The sequence below is a fragment of the Globicephala melas genome, chromosome 14, assembly GCF_963455315.2.
Source record: "Globicephala melas chromosome 14, mGloMel1.2, whole genome shotgun sequence".
NCBI classification, from domain to species: Eukaryota; Metazoa; Chordata; class Mammalia; order Artiodactyla; family Delphinidae; genus Globicephala; species Globicephala melas.
Window position 1 is genome coordinate 60,651,346 of NC_083327.1, and position 20,433 is coordinate 60,671,778.

Sequence of the window (20,433 nt, forward strand, 5' to 3'; positions counted from 1 at the left end):
TTCCAATATATCTAGGTTTCTAATTTTATATTTTTACATCATTTTTAAAAAGCTACTAATATTTCTATCAAAAAATCTTGATTACATTATAAAATGAAAAGAGCTTGACTAATGATCACAACTCCAAGAAAAAATATGCCCTAGAGACAGAAAAGAAATACATCAACATGTTAGCAGCAGTAATATTGATATTTAGGCAATATTACTATGGGTGAGTTTTATTCTTTACTTTTCTGTATTTTCCAAATTTTCTAGAGGGAATGATTACATTTTAACAATAGTTAAAATTATTACTGATCTGCATATTATTGGGAGAAAACAAACTATGTCCAGAAATTGTTTTCTAAACCAATATTTGAGTTTCTAAAATTCAAATATTGTCATAAATAACGAACATGTGGAAAAACACTAACAAGCCCAAACATGGATCTGAAATTTTTTTAAGCCAGGTTACCACAGAGGCAACTGATCCAGTGGAGACTCATGAAGAGTCATGGTAAGAGGACAAAGCCACTTGTGTAAAGAAACAGCGTGACCATAAATAGGAAGAAGCAGAGACAAGAAGTACCTGAAGCACAGTGACCCAATATGGATGTACTATTTAGTATGGTAAGTGTCAGGGGGAGGATTTCAGACCAAACCCAAGCTTGGGCGTGCTCGCCGGACACCTTGTCATTTAACCCCCAACCTCCCACAGTGGGTTCTCTTAATATTACCACCCCTCAACAACAATCAATTGTAAACATAATGTAAATAAAAAGATCACTCTATCACAATTTAGGAAGGAAGAAATAAACTCAATTTTACTACTGCTGCTACTATTTGTTTTATGCTAAAATTCTTAATGCTATCATGACCTTGTATGCTATACAGAGTGGATGTTTCTTGTTTTTGCATCCCACCCCCTCCCCCCGCCCCCAATCCATTTCCCCTTCTTCATAGCATCCTGAATTTCCTTCCAACCCTTCCATAATTCTCAGCTGTGCACTTTGGGTGATACTCACATCACATCTAAAGGATGCCCCAAGGAAAGAAATTACACTCAGTTATAGTCCATGGTGAGATGTTTCTAGGACTTCTGGAAAAGACATGTTCTTTTAGCCTGTCCTTGCCCTTGATAGAGGGTCTGAGGATCTAAGTGTGGAATCGCAGGGGGTTCCGTATGGAGTCTGAGGGCAAAACCAACACTGGAGAAGGCAGAGTACAGATTAGTCCTTGCCTGACACTGTGACTCGAGCAAGACCAGCTGAAAGTCAGGGCTACTGCAGGTCTTTCTTTTTTGCTTAAGTCACTTTAAATTAGGTTTCTGTCAGTTGTATCTGTTAAATTTCTGACTAATATAAATAAAACGCTTTTTTGCCTTAGCAAGTTTACTCTCAAATGACAGCTACACATATACTTTTTAGTAAAGAAATGTGTTCACTTTGTGATCGTCCACCAAGCAGCACATTCATGTTCTGTACACTTTACCATATGGATGTTATTCTTCAATTAAGAAGAAATGCTGTTGAATATGGTAAGCCATCAATATATAAATCACACCATTTCCCAATATAAAAAAATTGTATCGGTGCTTCCCTGGTGGCGCAGTGGTTGAGAATCTGCCTGCCATTGCAGGGGACATGGGTTCGAGCCCTGGTCTGGGAAGATCCCACATGGCACGGGGCAACTAGGCCCGTGAGCCACAACTACTGAGCCTGCGCATCTGGAGCCCGTGCTCCGCAACAAGAGAGGCCGCGATAGTGAGAGGCCTGCGCACCGCGATGAAGAGTGGCCCCCGCTCGCCACAACTAGAGAAAGCCCTCGCACAGAAACGAAGACCCAACACAGCCAAAAATAAATTAAAAAATAAACTAATTTTAAAAAAAATTGTATCATATGGTCCATCAGAACACAGTCCCAGCTGTGACAAAGAGAGACAGTGGCATGGACATATATACACTACCAAACGTAAAATAGCTAGCTAGTGGGAAGCAGCCGCATAGCACAGGGAGATCAGCTCAGTGCTTTGTGACCACCTAGAGGGGTGGGATAGGGAGGGTGGGAGGGAGGGAGACGCAAGAGGGAAGAGATATGGGAACATATGTATATGTATAACTGATTCACTTTGTTATAAAGCAGAAACTAACACACCATTGTAAAGCAATTATACTCCAATAAAGATGTGGAAAAAAAAAACACAGTCCCATCCTCAGCTGAGGACAAAATCCACTCGAAAGCAATGGTACCCAGGAGGGAGCTCAACAAATACCTGTTAACTAAATATACCTTGGAGTTTGTTGAAACTTTAAAGAAAAACATGACTCTTACTCATAGGGGACTTACAATCTACAAGGAATACGAGATAAAGTCATCATACATGTAATTATAAAAGTGAGAATGGGAAAAATAAAATTAAGTTATGGTTAGAAATGGATGAGATTAAATTTGATCTGCTACTAGGATAAAAAGCAAGAATTCACGTGAAAGACTGGGGAAACCCTCAGGTGAAAAAGATCCCATAAAACCCAAGTCCTACTTAGAATCTCATAAACATCGAAGAAACACAACACATTTTGTTGTTATGCTCAAACAAAGGCATTTTATTAGCTGGCTTTACACCTTAAATAATATCTTGGTTACCAAAGGAACAATTTCCAATAAATGCAAACTAAGCAGTTCCAAATGGTTGTTTGTTGAAGGAAGAACACTCACTGCTCAACACAAAATACCTTTATTAACCTTCAACAAATCTTTTCTTACAGTTAACTAAAAAACTGCTCAGGTCAAATATTAACTACCTCAATAACCCATTTTAGTTATTCTTCCTTAAAAATGTGTGTTGTAAGTTGAAATCAAAAGAGAAAACTGAAAACATTTGGTGGTTTGGCTGGAAGTAGAGTTCACGTCATGATGATTCAATGTCTTCTAACACATATTTCTGATAACTTCCGTAAGTCTCAGAAAGGTAAATCCATTAGTAACATTTCAAAGGAAAAGCTAGTTTTTTAAATGAAAGTGCAATATTAGCCTTTCTTTGCCAGTTGGCAACTTAAAATTTTTGTAGGAGTGGTGAATAATACTTCTTTGCAGCTGATTATAGCTTGAATTTTCTCATTTAAAAAAATATCAATTGCACATTGTTGCTTTAACTGAATAACTGGATTCTTTCAAAACATGGAGGTTAACTATCTCACTGTCTTTAGAAACATGGTAGAAATTCTGACCCATCAGCCTTTTATCTGTAAAAGAAAAAAAAAGCATTTGCTATAATTTAACCAACCACATTATATGAACAACAACAACAAAAGGAAAAAATGGCAGTGGAGTAATCATTACATCAGGTGAAACTTTTTTGTTTTTCCTGCAACTTTTTTCCTTCCCTAGTCTTGTTATTTGAGATTTTCTATAATCTCTCCATTACTTTCCACAAGAGACTGCATCTTATTTTTAGAATGCTCTTTTATAAAGAATGTTTTGACAGTTAAATGTGATGCTGCTGCTGCTGCTATTAGGTAACATTTACTGAATGCTTTCTAAATGCAATCACTGTGCCAAGTGCTTTATGCAGACCATTTCATTTCACAACTCCAGAAGGTAGATTCTATTACCCCATTTTCATAGATGGATAAATTACAGGACAAATGTTGTTCTTCTGCAGCTAGGAATTAGTGGAGCAGTAACTCAGACTTAGACTTAAGTTTAACTCCACAGCCTTTTTCATGGTACATGTATAACTGAATTTTGATACAACCTAAAGCCCTATGTCCAAAGTATCCATCCAGTTAAATGAACTGAGTAATTTTTATGCAGAAAACAAGCATATGAAGTAATGAAGCCCCTTTTAAAAATACATGCATACCTCGCAGATATTGTGGGTTCCGTTCCAGGCCACCTCGATAAAGTGAGAATCGCAGTAAAGCAAGTCATAGGAATTTTTTGGTTTTCCAGTGCATAGAAAAGTTATGTTTACACTATACTATAGTCTATTAAGAGTGCAATAGCATTATGTCTAAGAAAACAATGTACATACCTTAACTTAAAAATACTTTATTGCTAAAAAAGGCTAACGATCATCTGAGCCTTCAGTGAGTCATAACCTTTTTGTAGGCATAACATCAAAGATTACTGATCACAGATCACCATAACAAATATGTAATAATAATAATGTAAAAGTCTGAAATACTGCAAGAATTACCAAAGTGTGAAACAGAGACATGAAGTGAGCAAATGCTGTTGGGAAAATGGTGCCTAGAGACTTGCTCAATGCAAGGCTGCCACAAACCTTCATTTTGTAGAACACAGTATCTGTGAAGTGCAATAAAATAAGGCATGCATGTATTCATAAGATCTATATTAATCATGATAGTGTGGGAGAAAATTTAAATCACTGAAATTCTGGTTCATTTCTGGCTATTTTCTCCAAAACTCAACTGTACCTTACATTATATATTAATGTTTCAGAAACATTACTGATACATTAACTTTCTGAATGAATGAACTGAGAACCAGTTATTAAAAAAAAATGTAATGAGGGCACTTTGTTAAACAAAACCACTACCCCCAATTCATTTGACTCTTATTAAAGTCTATTCTCATGATTTGGACTGCATACAGATGTATTTTTCAATGGATTTCCTTTAATTTTGAGCAATATTACTGGTGGAGAAGACAGTTTGGAAGTTTCGTTATGAGAAGATCTAAGATGAAACATTTTCTTCCCGTCATTCTTTTAATCTTTAATAAAATTTTAAAATGTTGTTCTAATATAACTGCACTCCCGTTAAGCCATAAAATCTCAGTAATCATTCTTAAAAAGTAGAAAAGAGGGCTTCCCTGGTGGCACAGTGGTTAAGAATCCGTCTACCAATGCAGGGGACACGGGTTCGATCCCTGGTCCGGGAAGATCGCACATGCCGCGGAGCAACTAAGCCTGTGCCACAACTACTGAGCCTGCACTCTAGAGTCTGCGAGCCACAACTACTGAAGACCATGCACATACAGCCTGTGCTCCGCAACAAGAGAAGCCACTGCGATGAGAAGCCCGCGCACCGCAACGAAGAGTAGCCCCTGCTCGCCACAACTAGAGAAAGCCCGTGCGCAGCAACGAAGACCCAACGCGGCCAAAAAATAAAAATAAATAAGTAAAATTTTAACAAGAAAGTAGAAAAAGACATAATAACCATGGATACATAATCAGTCACTTTAAAATACCTCGGTGACTACACCAGCAGCTATGGTAGAACCACTGTAGCGCAGCATGAATCTCCCCAGCTCTTTAAAGTCTTTGTACAGCTCAAGAGCCACTGGTCTTTGTGTCTGTAGCTCCACCAATGCATTCTGGCCTTTGGTCAACAATCTATCACGAAAAATAAAATGGAAATTTAATAAAGGTAAAGAAATGTAATTAAAACCTGAAAAATATTTCACATTCCATCTACACATCAACTTAGTTTTTCAAAAACTTAAAAAGTAAAAAGGGATTTTCTTAAAATGAAAATATATGCCTTTGAATTTTAGGGGGTTAGTTGAAAGAAATGAGAGGAGTAATTCTAGATTTAAGAAATATTAGCTAGTTCGTGTGTGTATGAGTATGAGTGTGTGTGTGTGTGTGTGTGTGTGTGTGTGTGTTTTAAACAATCCTCCAAATTGAACTCTATCCTTTGAAGGACACTATAATCTAAAATACTCAAGACACCTCCACCAAAGTCTTCCCTTTCATTCCCTCATGAAATTAAAGAAGAGTGATGCAGCTGCATTTAAAGAAAGGAATGCAATGTCCTATGTCTTCCATAGTGAAATCCTAATTGGTAGATTATGTGTTAAAAAGTTATCTTTAAAGAGGATAATCTCCTAGTGCCAACACACTACCCTAGATCTCTCTCTCCCTCCCTCCTCTCTCTTTTCTCACATAGGAAGAGTGGTTCTTTAACAGACGTTCAGGATAAAATCATGTAAGATTCTTTCACAGTATGATGTTTGTAGGAAATGAAGGGAGATGAGGCATGGGCCTGATTGCAAACAGCTTCACACAAATAAGCAAAACCACCAAGCATCCTTGTGCACGGGCCCCACCAGACTTACTGAAAGAGGGAGAACCCTAAGGGGACATTCTGAAATGTTCCCTAATTCAATTTTGATGTGTTCTAGAAGAGAACAGCATTCATAAACTCCCCTTCTGAAAGATTAATTCAGGGACAGACAGATACAATAAGCCAAAGTTTCTAAAAAACGTATTCCCAAAATTCTAAATATTGGCTTTGGGCAATTTCAGCTTAAGGTCCCATTCCTTAGGAAGGAGAACATCTAATATATTCATAATTTGCATTAAGTTTGGTTCTAGAAAGCTTGATTCCATCCTATATGAAGCAATCGAGTCTACAATGTGCCAGGAATGGAAACAAAGGGGAAAGGCCAAATGGTGTTGGTGCAAAATAAAAGGACAAAGCTACAAATACGGTGACAGGAAAAACTAGCATGAGAATATATGAAAACCTAGAGTTACCATCATTGAGCTAGACTCTGCAGCATGAGCAGGGAGGGTAAAATTCAGGATTACATCTGATGAGCCAATGTCAGATTGAGAATTTTCCAAGCCAAACAGCCCGCCTCCTGCCAAAAGAATTTATGTGACCCAACTAACTAGATTAGAATCCTGGGCCTGCCACTTGCTAGCTTTGTGATCTCAAACGTGTTATACAATCTCTTTAAGCCTCAGCTTCCTCATTTGAAACATGGGAAACATAATAATACCTGCTTCATACGGTTGCTGAGAATGAAAACCATGTGAAAGCACTTATGACAGAGCCTAGAAAATAGTGGTCCTCAAGAAACATCAGCCATTAGCTCTATCACACTTCTCAGTACATTATGGCAGACACTCATGCTAGAAGCTAAAGACTCAGGTTAAAAATAAAGAACTATCTTTAAAAGAGAGGTGAAGTAGCCTCTTTTTTCTAACTAACGGAGAAACAGGCATGGGTTTAGAACAGTGTGAAGATTCTTTCTTCTACGTGCAGCCAATCCTGAATTAACCCTCTAACCACCTTGGCCTCTTACACAGGTGCAAATGAGGAGGAACACCCCAGGACTGAAAAAAAAGGGGATTTTGGGTGGGATTCCCCATAGGGCTGAAGTGAGGAAAACCCCAAAGCTGAAGCAGCCAAACCAAACTGTGGTCAACCTTTAGTTGAATTAGAGTAAGAAACTCAAGATTCTCAGGAAGCACCTCCTCTGAAAAATCCCGTGCCTATCCCAGCCAAGGGGAAACTGTCCACACCTAGACCTAGCTATTAATGGTAAGCAGAGGGGACCAACATGTGGTGACCACCTCAGCCTAGGCACCAGGTGGACTTCAAGCAGAAAACGAAAGTACTTTCCAGGTGGGAAAAAAACAGTGTTTAGTTCACTCTCTTCCTGAGGTATTCTTAGCATAGGGCATGATTCCCATGAGGGGGTGACAAGAAAGTTAAGAAGCACAATCAGCTGGAATTTGGGACAAGTGGCTAGGCATAAATCAAATTCATCTTCAAAAATGTAGGACTGATTTTTTAAATGCCTTCATTTTTACATCATCAGTATCTAGGGCTTGATACTTACATGTAAACTTACATTTACATTTTTATTTACAATTCACACCCATCACCATCATATATAACTGAAATTATATCTAGCATTCCTACCTAAACAGGAGCTTAAATATTTGTTTTTGTGTTTTCATCTAGTCCTTTAAAAAAATGATTTCTGGAACAAGTAAAAACAGACTTCACTTATCGCAAAGAGAAATATTACACAAATGAATTAATCTGTAAGGAATGTGCTTAAACTGTGTTTATTATTTATGCATTAAAACACTTACTTAGGCTTTTTCTTTGTGACTTCACCAGTGCTTTTGTTTAAGACGCTAATCAATCGTTTAACCACGGCAGGTTCACTGACAGTTTGGTAGTGTAACAGCACCTAAAACAAAAAATTGTAACACTACAAAGTTGTTCGCTGCAGCATCTCTGGTCTTTTACTCTGGCACTCACACGGAATCACGTTAGCCTCAGCACTACTGCCTGGAGTTGCAGGATCTCCAGCTGCTTCCCCTAAGTCCCACCACTCCAATCAGGTTGTCCCTTAACTCACTAGGGGAAAAGGTCATAGGAAGCAGTTCCAATTTCTCCTCCACCACTTACTGTGTAAACTTGAGTAAATTACATAACCTTCCTTATAGGATTATGATAAGAACTAAATAACAGAAGAGACAGTGTCTGGTACAGCAGATGTTCAACAAATGTGAATTGTTTCACCATAAAAATGAGGGAAGGGGAATTGCATGATATTCAGCAGTAACGAATTGTATTCATTGCTGGATAATGAGAGTAAAATATTATATGGGAGTTTAGACAGGCTTTGAAGTCAGGCAGACCTGAGTTCAAATCCTAACTTTACACATTCTAGTTGTGTGATCTGGGGCAAATCCTGTAATAACCGTTTTCCCCCCAATATCCCCAGCATCAGGGGTCTCGTCACTAAATGAGGAAAACCCAATAATGTTATTTTAAAGTGGGGCCTAACACATGGTAAACCTGAAGTTAACTGACGGCCTTATATATTAGCTATTACTGTTCATGTTTTATATGTAAGGAAATTAATATCAAATAGGTTAAGCAGCAATAAGGGTGCCAAGGCCACTCAATAGGGAGAGAACAGTCTTTTCAACAAACGGTGCTGGGAAAATTAGATATCTACATGCAAAAGAATCTTACACCATAAAAAATTAACTCAAAATGGATCAAAGACCTAAACAAAAGGACTAAAACTATGAAACTCTTAGAAGAAAACAGAGTGGGAAATCTTCTTAATGTTCAATCTGGTAATGACTTCTTGGATATGACACCAAAGTAAAGGCAACAAAAGGAAGTGTAGATAAACTGGACTTCATCAAAATGTAAAACTCTTGTACATCAAAGGATACTTAAGAGTAAAAAGACAACCCACAGCACATGGAAGAAGATATTTGCAAATCATACACTGATAAGAAATTAAAACCCAAAATACATAAAGAAATGAAAAGATGCTCAACATTACTAGCCATTAGGGAAATGCAAATCAAAACCACGATACACCCCTTCACACTCATCAGTATGCCTATTATAAACAAACAAACTAACAAAAAAATCACCCCCCCAACACCCACACACACAAGAAAGGCAAATAACAAGGAAGAGGAGAAATTAGAACCCTTGTGTACTGCTGGTGGGAATGTAAAAATGGTGCAGCTGCTGTGGAAAACAGTTTAGTGGTTCCTCAAAAGTTAAACACAAAATTTCCATACAATCAAGCAATTCTATTCCGAGATATATACTCGGAAGAATTGAAAGCAGGGGTTCAAACAGATACTTGTATGCCAGTGTTTACAGAAGCATCATTTACATCTGCCAAAAGACAGAAACAACCCAAACATCCATCAACGTATGAATGGATAAATAAAATGTGGTAAATACTTACAATAGAATATTATTCAGTTTTAAAAAGAAATGAAATTCTGATACACGTTATAACATGGATGAACCTCAAAAACATTATGTTAAGTGAAATAAGTCAGACACAAAAGGACAAATATTGTATGATTCACTTATATGAGGGATGTAGAATAGGCAAATTCATAGAGAAACAAAGTAGAACTGTGGTTACCAGAGGACAGGGGGAAAGCGTGATAGGGGGAGTTATTGTTTAATGGGTACAGAGTTTGGGATAAGGAAAAAGTTCTGGAGATGGGAGGTGGTGATGGTTGCACAAGGTGTATGTACTTAAGGCCACTGAACTGTACACTTAAAAATGGTTAAAATGGTAAATTTTCTGCTATAAGTATTTTATCACAATAAATCAAAACATGAATTTAGTTAAAGTCTAACCCATTCTTTTTTTTTCTTCTTAAATATATAGACAGTTTACCATATAAGCTAAGGGAAACAAAAATATTTATGTATTAAGGAACTAGTCCCTAAATAGTGAAATTTAATTGCTTAGGAAGCCTCTCCTTGGTTAAATTTTTAAAAATTGTTTAAGTTTCTTCCCACAGAGAGTGGATTAAATGGCAAAACGTGATGTTTTTTTTCTGAAACAAATTTCATCCTGGTATTCGTGAATCAACATAAGCAAGTAGAATCTCATAAAGCAGCACTGAAAAACTTTTAATTCATAAAAGGAACTACAGTACACAGGAAGACAGTATTACTGTTCAAAGTAACTACCAACCTCCTGACCTCTCTACCTCTCCACTGGCAAAAATTATTGCCGCATGAGTAGAAACACAGTAACCAACCTCTTCAGCTTCTCTCCATTGGACATACTGCTTTCTAAGAATGAGTGCCATTCGTTCATAGCAATTTCTTGCTTATCAACACATGAATTTTAAATATTTAAAAGAAGTATTTGCAACAACAACTGTTTTTTTGGACACAGCTTTTGCCCCTCCCCTTTTTTAGCATATGGGAGAAATGGAATATAATTATAAAACTAAAATACTTAAACACTATTTTATAAATATAATTTTATAGGATCAAGTTTACATAGAAATAATTACAAAGAATTATAAGCAAAGCACATGGTTATCTCAAATAAAGGTGCAGAGGTATAAAATAAATTTAAATGTGCTAAATAAATTTATTCCCAATCTTTAAAATACTATCACTAATTTAAATAAAGTTTAAAGGTCAATTACTATTACTCCCTTACTTTTATTTCAAAGATGCATCAAATGGAGAAAATGATCTGTTTATATTTTTAAAGGCAAGCCATTTAATTCCACCGAGAAACATTTTTGATTCTCATGCAGAACCTGTACTATATAATAAGCTGATCAAGAAAAGAAAAATAAGTCTAATGGGGAAAATGTCCATTAGTTAAATGGCAAAAGCAAGGTACCAAACTATAAACAGAGTACGGCCCCAAATAGCTGAAAAAAAATTTACACATAAAACAAAGAATTCATGCTATTCACAAGTAGTATCTTTTCTGGATAAGTAACAATATAGTATAAAATTCCCCTCTTCCCATAAATGTTCATGTTCAAATGGTGCTAGTCAATGATAACGTGCAAACCAACCTCACAGCTTCAGCGTAATTAAAGTTTACCTAGGTCAAGCATCCCCAAAATATACCCATAGATACCAATGTACACAAAAAAAAACTCTGAAATGTAAAGAACAGATAATTATAGGTTACACAATTACAGAAGATTCTGTTTTTTAATAAGATGTTAAATATGATTTTTTAAATTTATTTATTTATTTTTGGCTGTGTTGGGTCTTTTGCTGTGCGTGTGCTTTCTCTACTTGTGGAGAATGGGGGCTACTCTTCGTTGCGTTGCACGGGCTTCTCATTGCGGTGGCTTCTCTTGTTGCAGAGCACGGGCTCTAGGGTGCACGGGCTTCAGCAGTTGTGGCTCGAGGGCTCTAGAGCACAGGCTCAGTAGTTGTGGCACACAGACTTAGTTGCTCCATGGCATGTGGGATCTTCCCAGACCAGGGCTTAAACCCGTGTCCCCTGCATTGGCAGGAGGATTCTTAACTGCTGTGTCCCAGAATTTTCTTATCATTTTTATTTTTTCTGTGTTTTCCAAAATTTTCCATAACAATGTATTACTTTTATAATCAGAAAAACTACAAATAAGCTTATTATAAAAAAAAAAAACCAAAACAGAAAGACCCAATCTAAGAAGTAACATTTGGAACTCAGCAAAAAAGTGTCTATGATTTTCCCTAAACGATTTTTTTATCATCAGTTTGTATCCTATTGATTATGAAATTTCTTCTCAATGCCTTTTTGAAGAAAACATCCCCAGACTTAAGGATCAAAATTTTAAAAAAAACACAATAAAGATGATTTTCAAATTCCAATTTCATGTTTTTCTGGATGAGAGTAATACAAATGTTAGTTGAAAATAACAATAGCAACATCACCTATAAAGAGAGTTACTACTTTTTAGGATAAAGTTATATTGAATTTATAAAAACAGTAACAAACATTTTGAAACTTACAGGAAATCCTTTAGTGATAGGAATTTCAATATTAAAGATGAGGATTCGGGCTCTGAAACGAGTGCAAACCTTAATGGGTTCTTTGGGGCCACAAAATATGCAGCCAACACTGTAACAACAACAAAACAAAAACAAAAAAGGAGAGCAGGTAGTTGGGGGGATAATTAAATACACATCCAATAGGAAACCTTTAAAACCATTAACAAGGTAAAACAATCCAGTAAATTAGGGACTTTTTCTAAATAGTCCCTTTTGGGTTAAAGCATGGCTTTACACCATTATTAACCTTATGTCATTTTCATACATTACTGTTTTCCCTCAAAGAACATGTCAGGTACACACGTTGACACGTATTAATTTAAATTTTAGTAGGTTCTGCTTATCATTGTTACACTTCCACAGTGCCTATTTCTGGCCAAATGAGATTCAGAATTAACACTCAATTCTTTCATTTGAGCTGGTGAATTGCAAATTTTACGCGTTTTGAGGTCCTACATACAAAACAATGGTCGCTTAAACTCATTTTCTCACTCACTTGATTTTGATGACATCCATCCCAACCAACGTAAGACTAACATGATCGCCTGCTGCCGCCCAGTCGACAGGTTCATCATGCAGAGTGATTCCTGGAAATGAGTAAGAACCAAAGCATACAGTGAAACATCTCAATATCAAACCATAACAACCAAGGGAGTTTGGCTGATTTGTGCCTCATCAGTCACTACTCATCATTTTCAATATGAATGGATTGAGATTGAGAAGTGTTAACTGTAAGCACTGAGGAAAACACACTTCCTCTAGACTTGACTCTTCTGGACCACCACCCTAAACATAAAGTGACTTGTATTTGTCCATAAAAGGCTGATTTCTACTTATTTAATCAAGATTTTTAAACTCATTTATACGACTGGTATATTCATTAAATAGGCCCCATTCTAATACTTCTCTTCTATTAATGGATACAGGAATAATAGTACAGTCCCAGTTATTTTCAAAACATAATAGATGAGACTGGGGAAGATGTCTAGTAGTATTTAAGCTTTGCTCTAATTAGACAACGACGTAAACAATCTCTGAGTAACCCACAGGGCATCGGTACTCAGTCAGATGGTACCCTCGGCAGGCCCCTTCATTATTCATGGCTCAAAAGAACTGCTTCCCAGAGAGACAGATGCACAATGATAAATAGTTTTATGAAAAGGAGGAGATTAATAGTGTAAGAAAATTTAATTTAAAAATGATCCCAGCTATTGCTACCTTTATTACCTAGGGAAAATCCTAGAGTATAATTGCAAAGGGCAATAAAACTCAGGTATTTGAATAAAGGCTTTTAAAAGGTTTCTCATATTTTCTGATTCTGTGGGGTAAGTTCCTTTCTATAGGAACTTGAGTCTTAACGATGAAGACAGTATGTAGACCAACCACTGGGGAACAGTTCTTGATTGACATGTTTTTAGTAAATTACAATTCACCCATCTCCTCCTGAAAATACTTATTTTTTCCATATAGCATACTCTTAAGTGAGTTTCTTTGAGACTTTTTGGGAGTTCAAGGAGAACTTTAAGGGCTCTGAGACAACCTAAAGTTTTATTCAAAGTTTCATGTAGGTGCACATCTGCATTAATCTGAGAAGAGGGGCCATACTTTCATCAAGGTATCAAAGAGGTTCCTGACTCTAAAAACATTAACAATTATGATATTTTAAAATGTCTGTCAAATTTTCAACTAATTACATTTAGTTTTTACATGTAAATTTAAAATGACCATATCTGAGTTTTGGTATGAAATGTGGAATTCAAGTCAGGAGCTAGCTACTTACATAGACTAGAGATTGCCTTTAGCTTAGGATTTAAGAGCTTTCATACTAGGAGTTCAATTAACAATATAAAATTTTCTGAAGATAATATATAATCTGACTTCCTTCCCCCAAACATGTTACACTGTCCTACCTGTGATATTTATCTTCTTAAGCACTTTCTTCACTGGAGAAAGAAGTTCTTTTTTAACACTCTATGAACTTATATGTTAATAAAGTGAAAATGTAATTTCGAATTTCCATTTGTTGGTAGCAGATTTAGTCAGTTCTCTTTTTTAGGACACTACTGGTTAGTGAGCCATAGTAGCACCTAAAGTGTTCAGACAAAAGCGTGCATTAAAAAATCAAATAAATCAATCAAAAGCATTAGGGTGAGAAATTGAGGACTGAGAATCTCCAAGTTGGGTTAGAAGGGTGGCTCTCAAGGAGTGAAGCAGTGCTTCTCATATGGCTTCCCTTTAAGAACCACTGGGTTAAAGATAAGTGGTTGGAGTTTTTCTGGTAGGGTAGGGACAGGAAAGAAAGAGGGAAAGAATGTAGAACTTTCAGAGGTGACCAAATTATGATTTTGGAGCTCACAAAGGAGCCAATCTGTAAGGTCTATGACCATGGTTTAGGATCATGGTTTTAATTCATGTCTGATTATATTAAAAAAAATTTCCTATTCTCAAAAAGGTCTTTAACATATAAAGAAATTTGTATTTCAATAGTATTGCAGCTCTTGATCACTTTAAGAAACAACAGCAGAGATAATTTAACCTAAATTTAAAGATGAATAAGGGAATGAAAGCCAAGTTACTTCCATTTAACCTTTTTCTTTCTACTTGCTTAGAGATCAAGAAAATTTTGTTTGATAAAAATAATATACACTTTTTAAAAAAGAATCATTTTCCACAGACCTTTTGTTTGCAAGTTTACTTTATAGTATAAAACAGATCTTCAGTTTTATGTTGAAGTCAGAAGTTTAGTTGGAAGCTAGAATAAGGTAAGTGCAGAATTATAAACTTTTAAGCAGAATTCAAAAAAGAAGAACATGTATACAGGTAAGGTCAAATGATCAGAAGATAGAAACAGTTATGAGCTATTATGAAAGGTCATATACATGCAAAAGCAATAACTGCGGCACTTAAAACTAGCTCAATTTCTCTTTTCAACATTAGGATTCTCTCCATTTGCATCTTATTTTCTTAAGTCTTCCTGTGAAAAATTTCTTCTGGTATAAACATGATCTAGGTTGTTAACTTATAGTAATTCTGAAATACACATTTCAAAACAACAGACTGTAGCACTCTGCTTTGCCATTGACTATTTAGTGCCAGGATGGGGTCAGACTTAATTTCTGCTACTGAATACTATTTTAAATGTATCTGACAGGTGTCTATACATCTGGGTCAATCCTAGCCAGCCTTCTTGAATCAATGTCAAAAAAAAGAAAAAAAAATGCTACCACAGTTAGAATGTTATATGTACATTTATACACACATAGTCACAACAGAAAAAAATCGTTTAATGTTTTCACATTTTTACCTTCAACAGTTAGTATCATTTTGACAGTCAGTTACAATTTCAGTAAGAGGTTATTTACTCTGGAGTTAATAACTAAACTACTTTTAAAAATCCGCTGTCTCAACTTAAGGGTTATTTAACAAAAGAATCTTGCAGAGGAATACCTTTTGCAGTACAAGTTTCATTAGGAGGCATTGCTAGTAGTCGGTCACCAGTTTGGATATAACCAGCTTCAATTTTACCAGTTACACAAAATCCAGATCCTTGATCTACAAAACATGCCAAAATTTTATAATGGTTCACATAACAATATCATCTATGTTTAATACTGCTAGCTATACTAAGTTTCCTAGTAGTTATATAAAACTAGTAGTTCAATGAACATTAAGCAATGATCATTTCAGAATTTTTAATATATCTACTAAATATGACACACCACATTCTACTCTTGATTTTCTTATAAATAAAAATATTTATATTAGAAAAAGTGGGAATTCATTCCTTTTTCAATTTTATTGAAATGAAATTTATTGAATACTTACTAAGTACCAGGCACAGTGCTAAACTCTGGGAATAAAGAGATGAAAATATAAGCCCCTACCTACAAGGAGTTTACACTAGTGAAGAGAAAGGCAAAAACAATTACATTGTCCTGAGACAAATGTTATTTATAATGTGCAATGGAAAAAAAACAAGGTTCATCAAAGAATCCATGATGATGGGGAATGACTACACTTTAGCAAGGCACTTAGAAGAAGGAACAGGAGTTTACCAGATAGTTTGTGTGCACGTGCAAAGGCACAGTCATAACCAAATGTGGGACGTGCTAAGACCCATGTGTCATTTATATGGAATTTATATGGGGACCATTTGGAATAATGAGGGAAAGGGCAAGACAGGAGGCAAAAGAGGTAGACATGGGACAAATAATAACGGGGCCTCATAAATCACACTTAGGGCTTGAATTTCATCCTCAGTTAAGTAATGGGAAACCAGAAAAGAATTGTGAATGGAAAAGTGACATGATGGTGTTTCTGTGTCAGAGAGATGGGGAGGTTGATTGAAATGCATACATGGACTACAGAAAGGGAAGAAACTCAAGAATTTGAGAATAAGGTATGACAGATTTAAGGTGATAAGGTAAATGGGGGATAATCGCAAAAACAGAAAAATCTGAGATGCGCATTAACTGTGAGATAGAAAATTAAAGAACAAGATCCATTTTAGCCTTGGTGAATTTGAAGTATCTGCAAGACATACAGATGGAGAAGATGCATTCAGGGGGGCACCAATCACACCAAACCCATGAGAATGGTACCCTGGGAGCACACTCCCTGTGGAGATGCCCAGCAGCAGTTAGCAGATGTATCTGCAGAGTGAGAACAGGTCTGGGTTGGAGATTTGGGAAGCATCAAGATGCAGGAGATAGATGAAATCATGGATGTCGGTCCAAAGGGAGCATGCAGAATAAGAAGAGGACTGAAGTGACAGAACACGAGTCAAGGGACAGGGAAAGAGGAGCCCACAGAGAGGATACAGAGAGGTGAAAGGAACAGAAGAGCAGGAGAAAGTCGGTCACAGAAACCAAGGGGGAAAAGTTTCAAGGTGGATGTGGCTACAAGCCTCAGAAGTAATGCCAAATTCAAGTAAGATGGAAGTAAGATAGAACTGAAAAATGTGTACTGACGTTGGCAACCAAGAGTTCATTTGATAATCTCAGCGGGAACTGAGATTGAGGCAAGTAATGCAGGCAGAAGCCAGGAAGCTGCCTGAAGAAAGAAGAGGTAAACAAGTAGAGTCAGCAAACCCTATTAATCAAAAAGAAAATTAAGCACCTCTTATATTTTAAATAGATAATAAGCATTTTGAAAAGAATTACCGTACTTCCTCTTCTACTAGAATGCTGGAAAATGATAATAATAAATTTCAATTTCATTGAATGATTTTTGTGAAGCACCTTCATTTATTCATTTATTAAACAACATTTATTAAGTATGTTTTATACGCCAGGCACTGAGCTAGGTCTTGCAAATATGGATATAGAAGTGACAGTACTTGCCCTCAAGGAGTTCACAATCTAAGTGAAATAAACAGCACAGGAACAATTATAAAACTGCATGAAAAATGCAGTGACAGAGGATACAGAGAACACAGAGCAACACCTTAGGGTATGTGTGTGGGTGACCTCAATTATCACCCCAGAATTATCAATTTATTGCTGCTCAGTTCCAAATCTACTCTCTACTTCCTGCTCTGTGATAATGGAGACTCGGGGAGCAGCTGACATCTTTACCATACCGATTATTCCAATATATAAGTTATATATTGGAATAATAAGTTACATCCTTTTATTTATTAAGACCTTTTATTCCATTTCCATTTTATATTTTTCTGTGTAGGGCCTTGTACACATTAAACTGGATGTATTCTTAGGTATTTAACACACCTCCTACAACACCTCTTCTGAGTTTGTCCTTCCTTGGGTTCTCTTCCTCAGCCCTAGGGTACCATGTAGTGCCCTTGTATCTTATAGTCACTCTTTTTAATATATTAATAATCCTTGATATTAAACTTCCCATTTTACGTATGTGTGGTGTCTATTTCCTGACCCAGACTGCTATATATGGGTAGGAAATGGACAAGTAAAGAGAGAGAAGAGCACAACATGGGTAGACATAGTGGCAATAAAAACCCTATGTGATTAGGAAATACTGAATGATCCAGTTCAGTTGAAGGATACAGAAACTAAAGGAATCCAACGGGAGAAAAAAACTATGAGGCTAGACAGATAAAGGGTCAGGGTTTTTTTATACTTGGAAGGTGAGTATGAGATGGGGAAATGGTAAGTAAATTGAAGATTCTTCTAGGCAGGGGTGTTAAGTAACTATAATTGTATACCACTGGCATAAAGAAGGAAGAATCTGAAGACAACATAATAATTTTGTCCAACAAAAGAGGTCAGGAGTGAATGGAAAGGCAGGGACCATACTGAAGTAGGCCAATAGAGGTAGCACTTACCTTTGAAAACATCAGATACACATAATCTGAAAGGCTTGTCAACAGATCTTTGAGGAGGCTTGAAGGAATCTGGAAAAAATGGTAAAATGGCAAGGTTTAATTTTAAAGTAATTTTTTTTTTTTTTGCGGTACGCAGGCCTCTCACTGTTGTGGCCTTTCCCATTGCGGAGCACAGGCTCTGGACACACAGGCTCAGCGGCCATGGCTCACAGGCCTAGCCGCTCCGCGGCATGTGGGATCTTCCTGGACTGGGGCACGAACCCGTGTCCCCTGCATCGGCAGGCGGACTCTCAACCACTGCGCCACCAGGGAAGCCCTAAAGTAATTTTTGACTCATGTCCAATGAGTCCACTATACTCCCATGTCTCTCAGAAAATAATTGTTTAATAAAAACTAACAGCAAATTGACTGTGATTCATATAATACTCTAGTTTATAAAATGTTTTCACATGTGTTTTCTCATTAATGTCACAACAGTCTGTGAGGTAGGTAGGGCAGGCATTAATTAAACAAGAAAAATTTAGCATCAGTTTAAATATTGCATATAATTTCAAAATCGGTGACCTAGCTCCTCTGACTACAAATCCTATGCTTTTTCACACATATCACTGTCCCCCATAAAGAACTCTAAATAATAATTAATATCAAGTTCATAATGCATTAAAATTAATATGGCAGTATTCTTACCAATTTGTTCTAATAAACATAGTCCTTTATACCATTTTGTAAGTTCACTTGACTGAGATCTTGTGATTAGATTTTCACCACTGAGACCACTTGTAGGGATAAAAGCTACATCACTTTCCTATAAAAAAGATTGAACATATGAAACTCAATACAACATTGTTTTTAAAAAATTAAAAGGTTCACTATTAGCATAACTGTACCAAGTTTGCAAAAGCAACAGTGTACTTTTTAAAAAGTAATAGAAATCAGAGAACTACTGCCCTGAAGTTATCTGATACAACAGTTTTCAACTTTCTTGATTTTGTGGGAGGGAAACTTACAAGCATTAAGCATTGAGTGTTTCCAAAACACTCAAGCATTTTTACCTAGTAACGTAGGCATATTTCACATTTTTGCTGGAGAAATTTCTCTCTACTAGTTTCCACATTCCTCTGTGACCTCCCTAAACCTATACATCTAATTTAATAGGTGGAGAAAAAGTCTTCTACTTATACTAGATCCAAGCCAATTTATAAAATGTATGCAATTTTCTAAAATGAAGTAATCCAGGGAATTCCCAGGCAGTCCAGCGATTAGGGCTCTGCGCTCCCACTGCAGGGATCCCTGGTTGGGGAACTAAGATCCTGCATGCCACGCATGGCATGGCAATAAACGGTCAGTCAAACAAACAAACAAACAAACAAAGTAATCCAAAGAATGTAAGACATACATAATATCAGGGAGAAATAAAAACAAAAAGAATTAAAATACTGAACAAGAATAGCAAAGTAGTTTTTTCTCTCATATCAGTAAGATGAGACTTAAGGAAAGTACCCAAATAAATTTAAAATTATCTTACCTTAAAACCTGCTTGCTTAAGAAAGTGCCCAAGTTTTCCAGTAATCTCTTGAAACCTTTCTTGTTGCCAATTAACCTGATAAAGATCCAATTTATTTTTAAAACTATGCTTCAGACCATGCTATATATAAAAAATTAAAATTTTTGCAATAAAATATAAACAGTCAAGACTATAAAATTATAAAATCTATTAAATATGAAATCTATTAAAATTAAAGCTCACAATGTCAGATCTTACTATTAATATGATCTAAAAGTAAATTTTCTTACAACAGAAAGGTTGGAAACAAACTCCAATGTTTATAGAATTTTTTGGATATGCTAAAAGTGACTTCAAATGTGGGGAGAAAAAGTGAAAAACTTATTAAATTGTGCCTGGACCAACTGCTGAAATAAAATAAAATTACTGACACCCCCCCCAAGTCAAACAGACATCTTAGTGTATGTATATGTAATATGAACTCTAGATAACCATTCCCATGCTATAGTATTTAGGAGTAAATGTAACACTGTCTGTAACTTGTAACTTACATGGAAATTCATGTCAAAATAAGATAGATA

General features: G+C 36.2%; 1 protein-coding gene across 3 annotated transcripts in view; it reads right to left on the reverse strand.

Annotated features, from left to right (window-relative positions):
- Window positions 1-2,559: 2,559 nt before the first annotated feature.
- Window positions 2,560-20,433, reverse strand: part of HBS1L (HBS1 like translational GTPase) — a 73,594-nt gene continuing 55,720 nt past the window's right edge. For all 3 annotated transcript variants that reach the window (XM_060283531.1, XM_030853402.2, XM_060283533.2), the window contains 9 exons: window positions 19,874-19,948; window positions 19,036-19,153; window positions 18,349-18,417; window positions 15,495-15,599; window positions 12,544-12,634; window positions 12,009-12,117; window positions 7,838-7,938; window positions 5,194-5,338; window positions 2,560-3,221 (listed from right to left, as the gene is read on the reverse strand). In XM_060283531.1, the coding sequence (XP_060139514.1) occupies window positions 3,210-3,221; window positions 5,194-5,338; window positions 7,838-7,938; window positions 12,009-12,117; window positions 12,544-12,634; window positions 15,495-15,599; window positions 18,349-18,417; window positions 19,036-19,153; window positions 19,874-19,948 (825 nt within the window). In that variant the 3' untranslated portion in view covers window positions 2,560-3,209. The remainder of the gene's footprint in view (window positions 3,222-5,193; window positions 5,339-7,837; window positions 7,939-12,008; window positions 12,118-12,543; window positions 12,635-15,494; window positions 15,600-18,348; window positions 18,418-19,035; window positions 19,154-19,873; window positions 19,949-20,433) is intronic.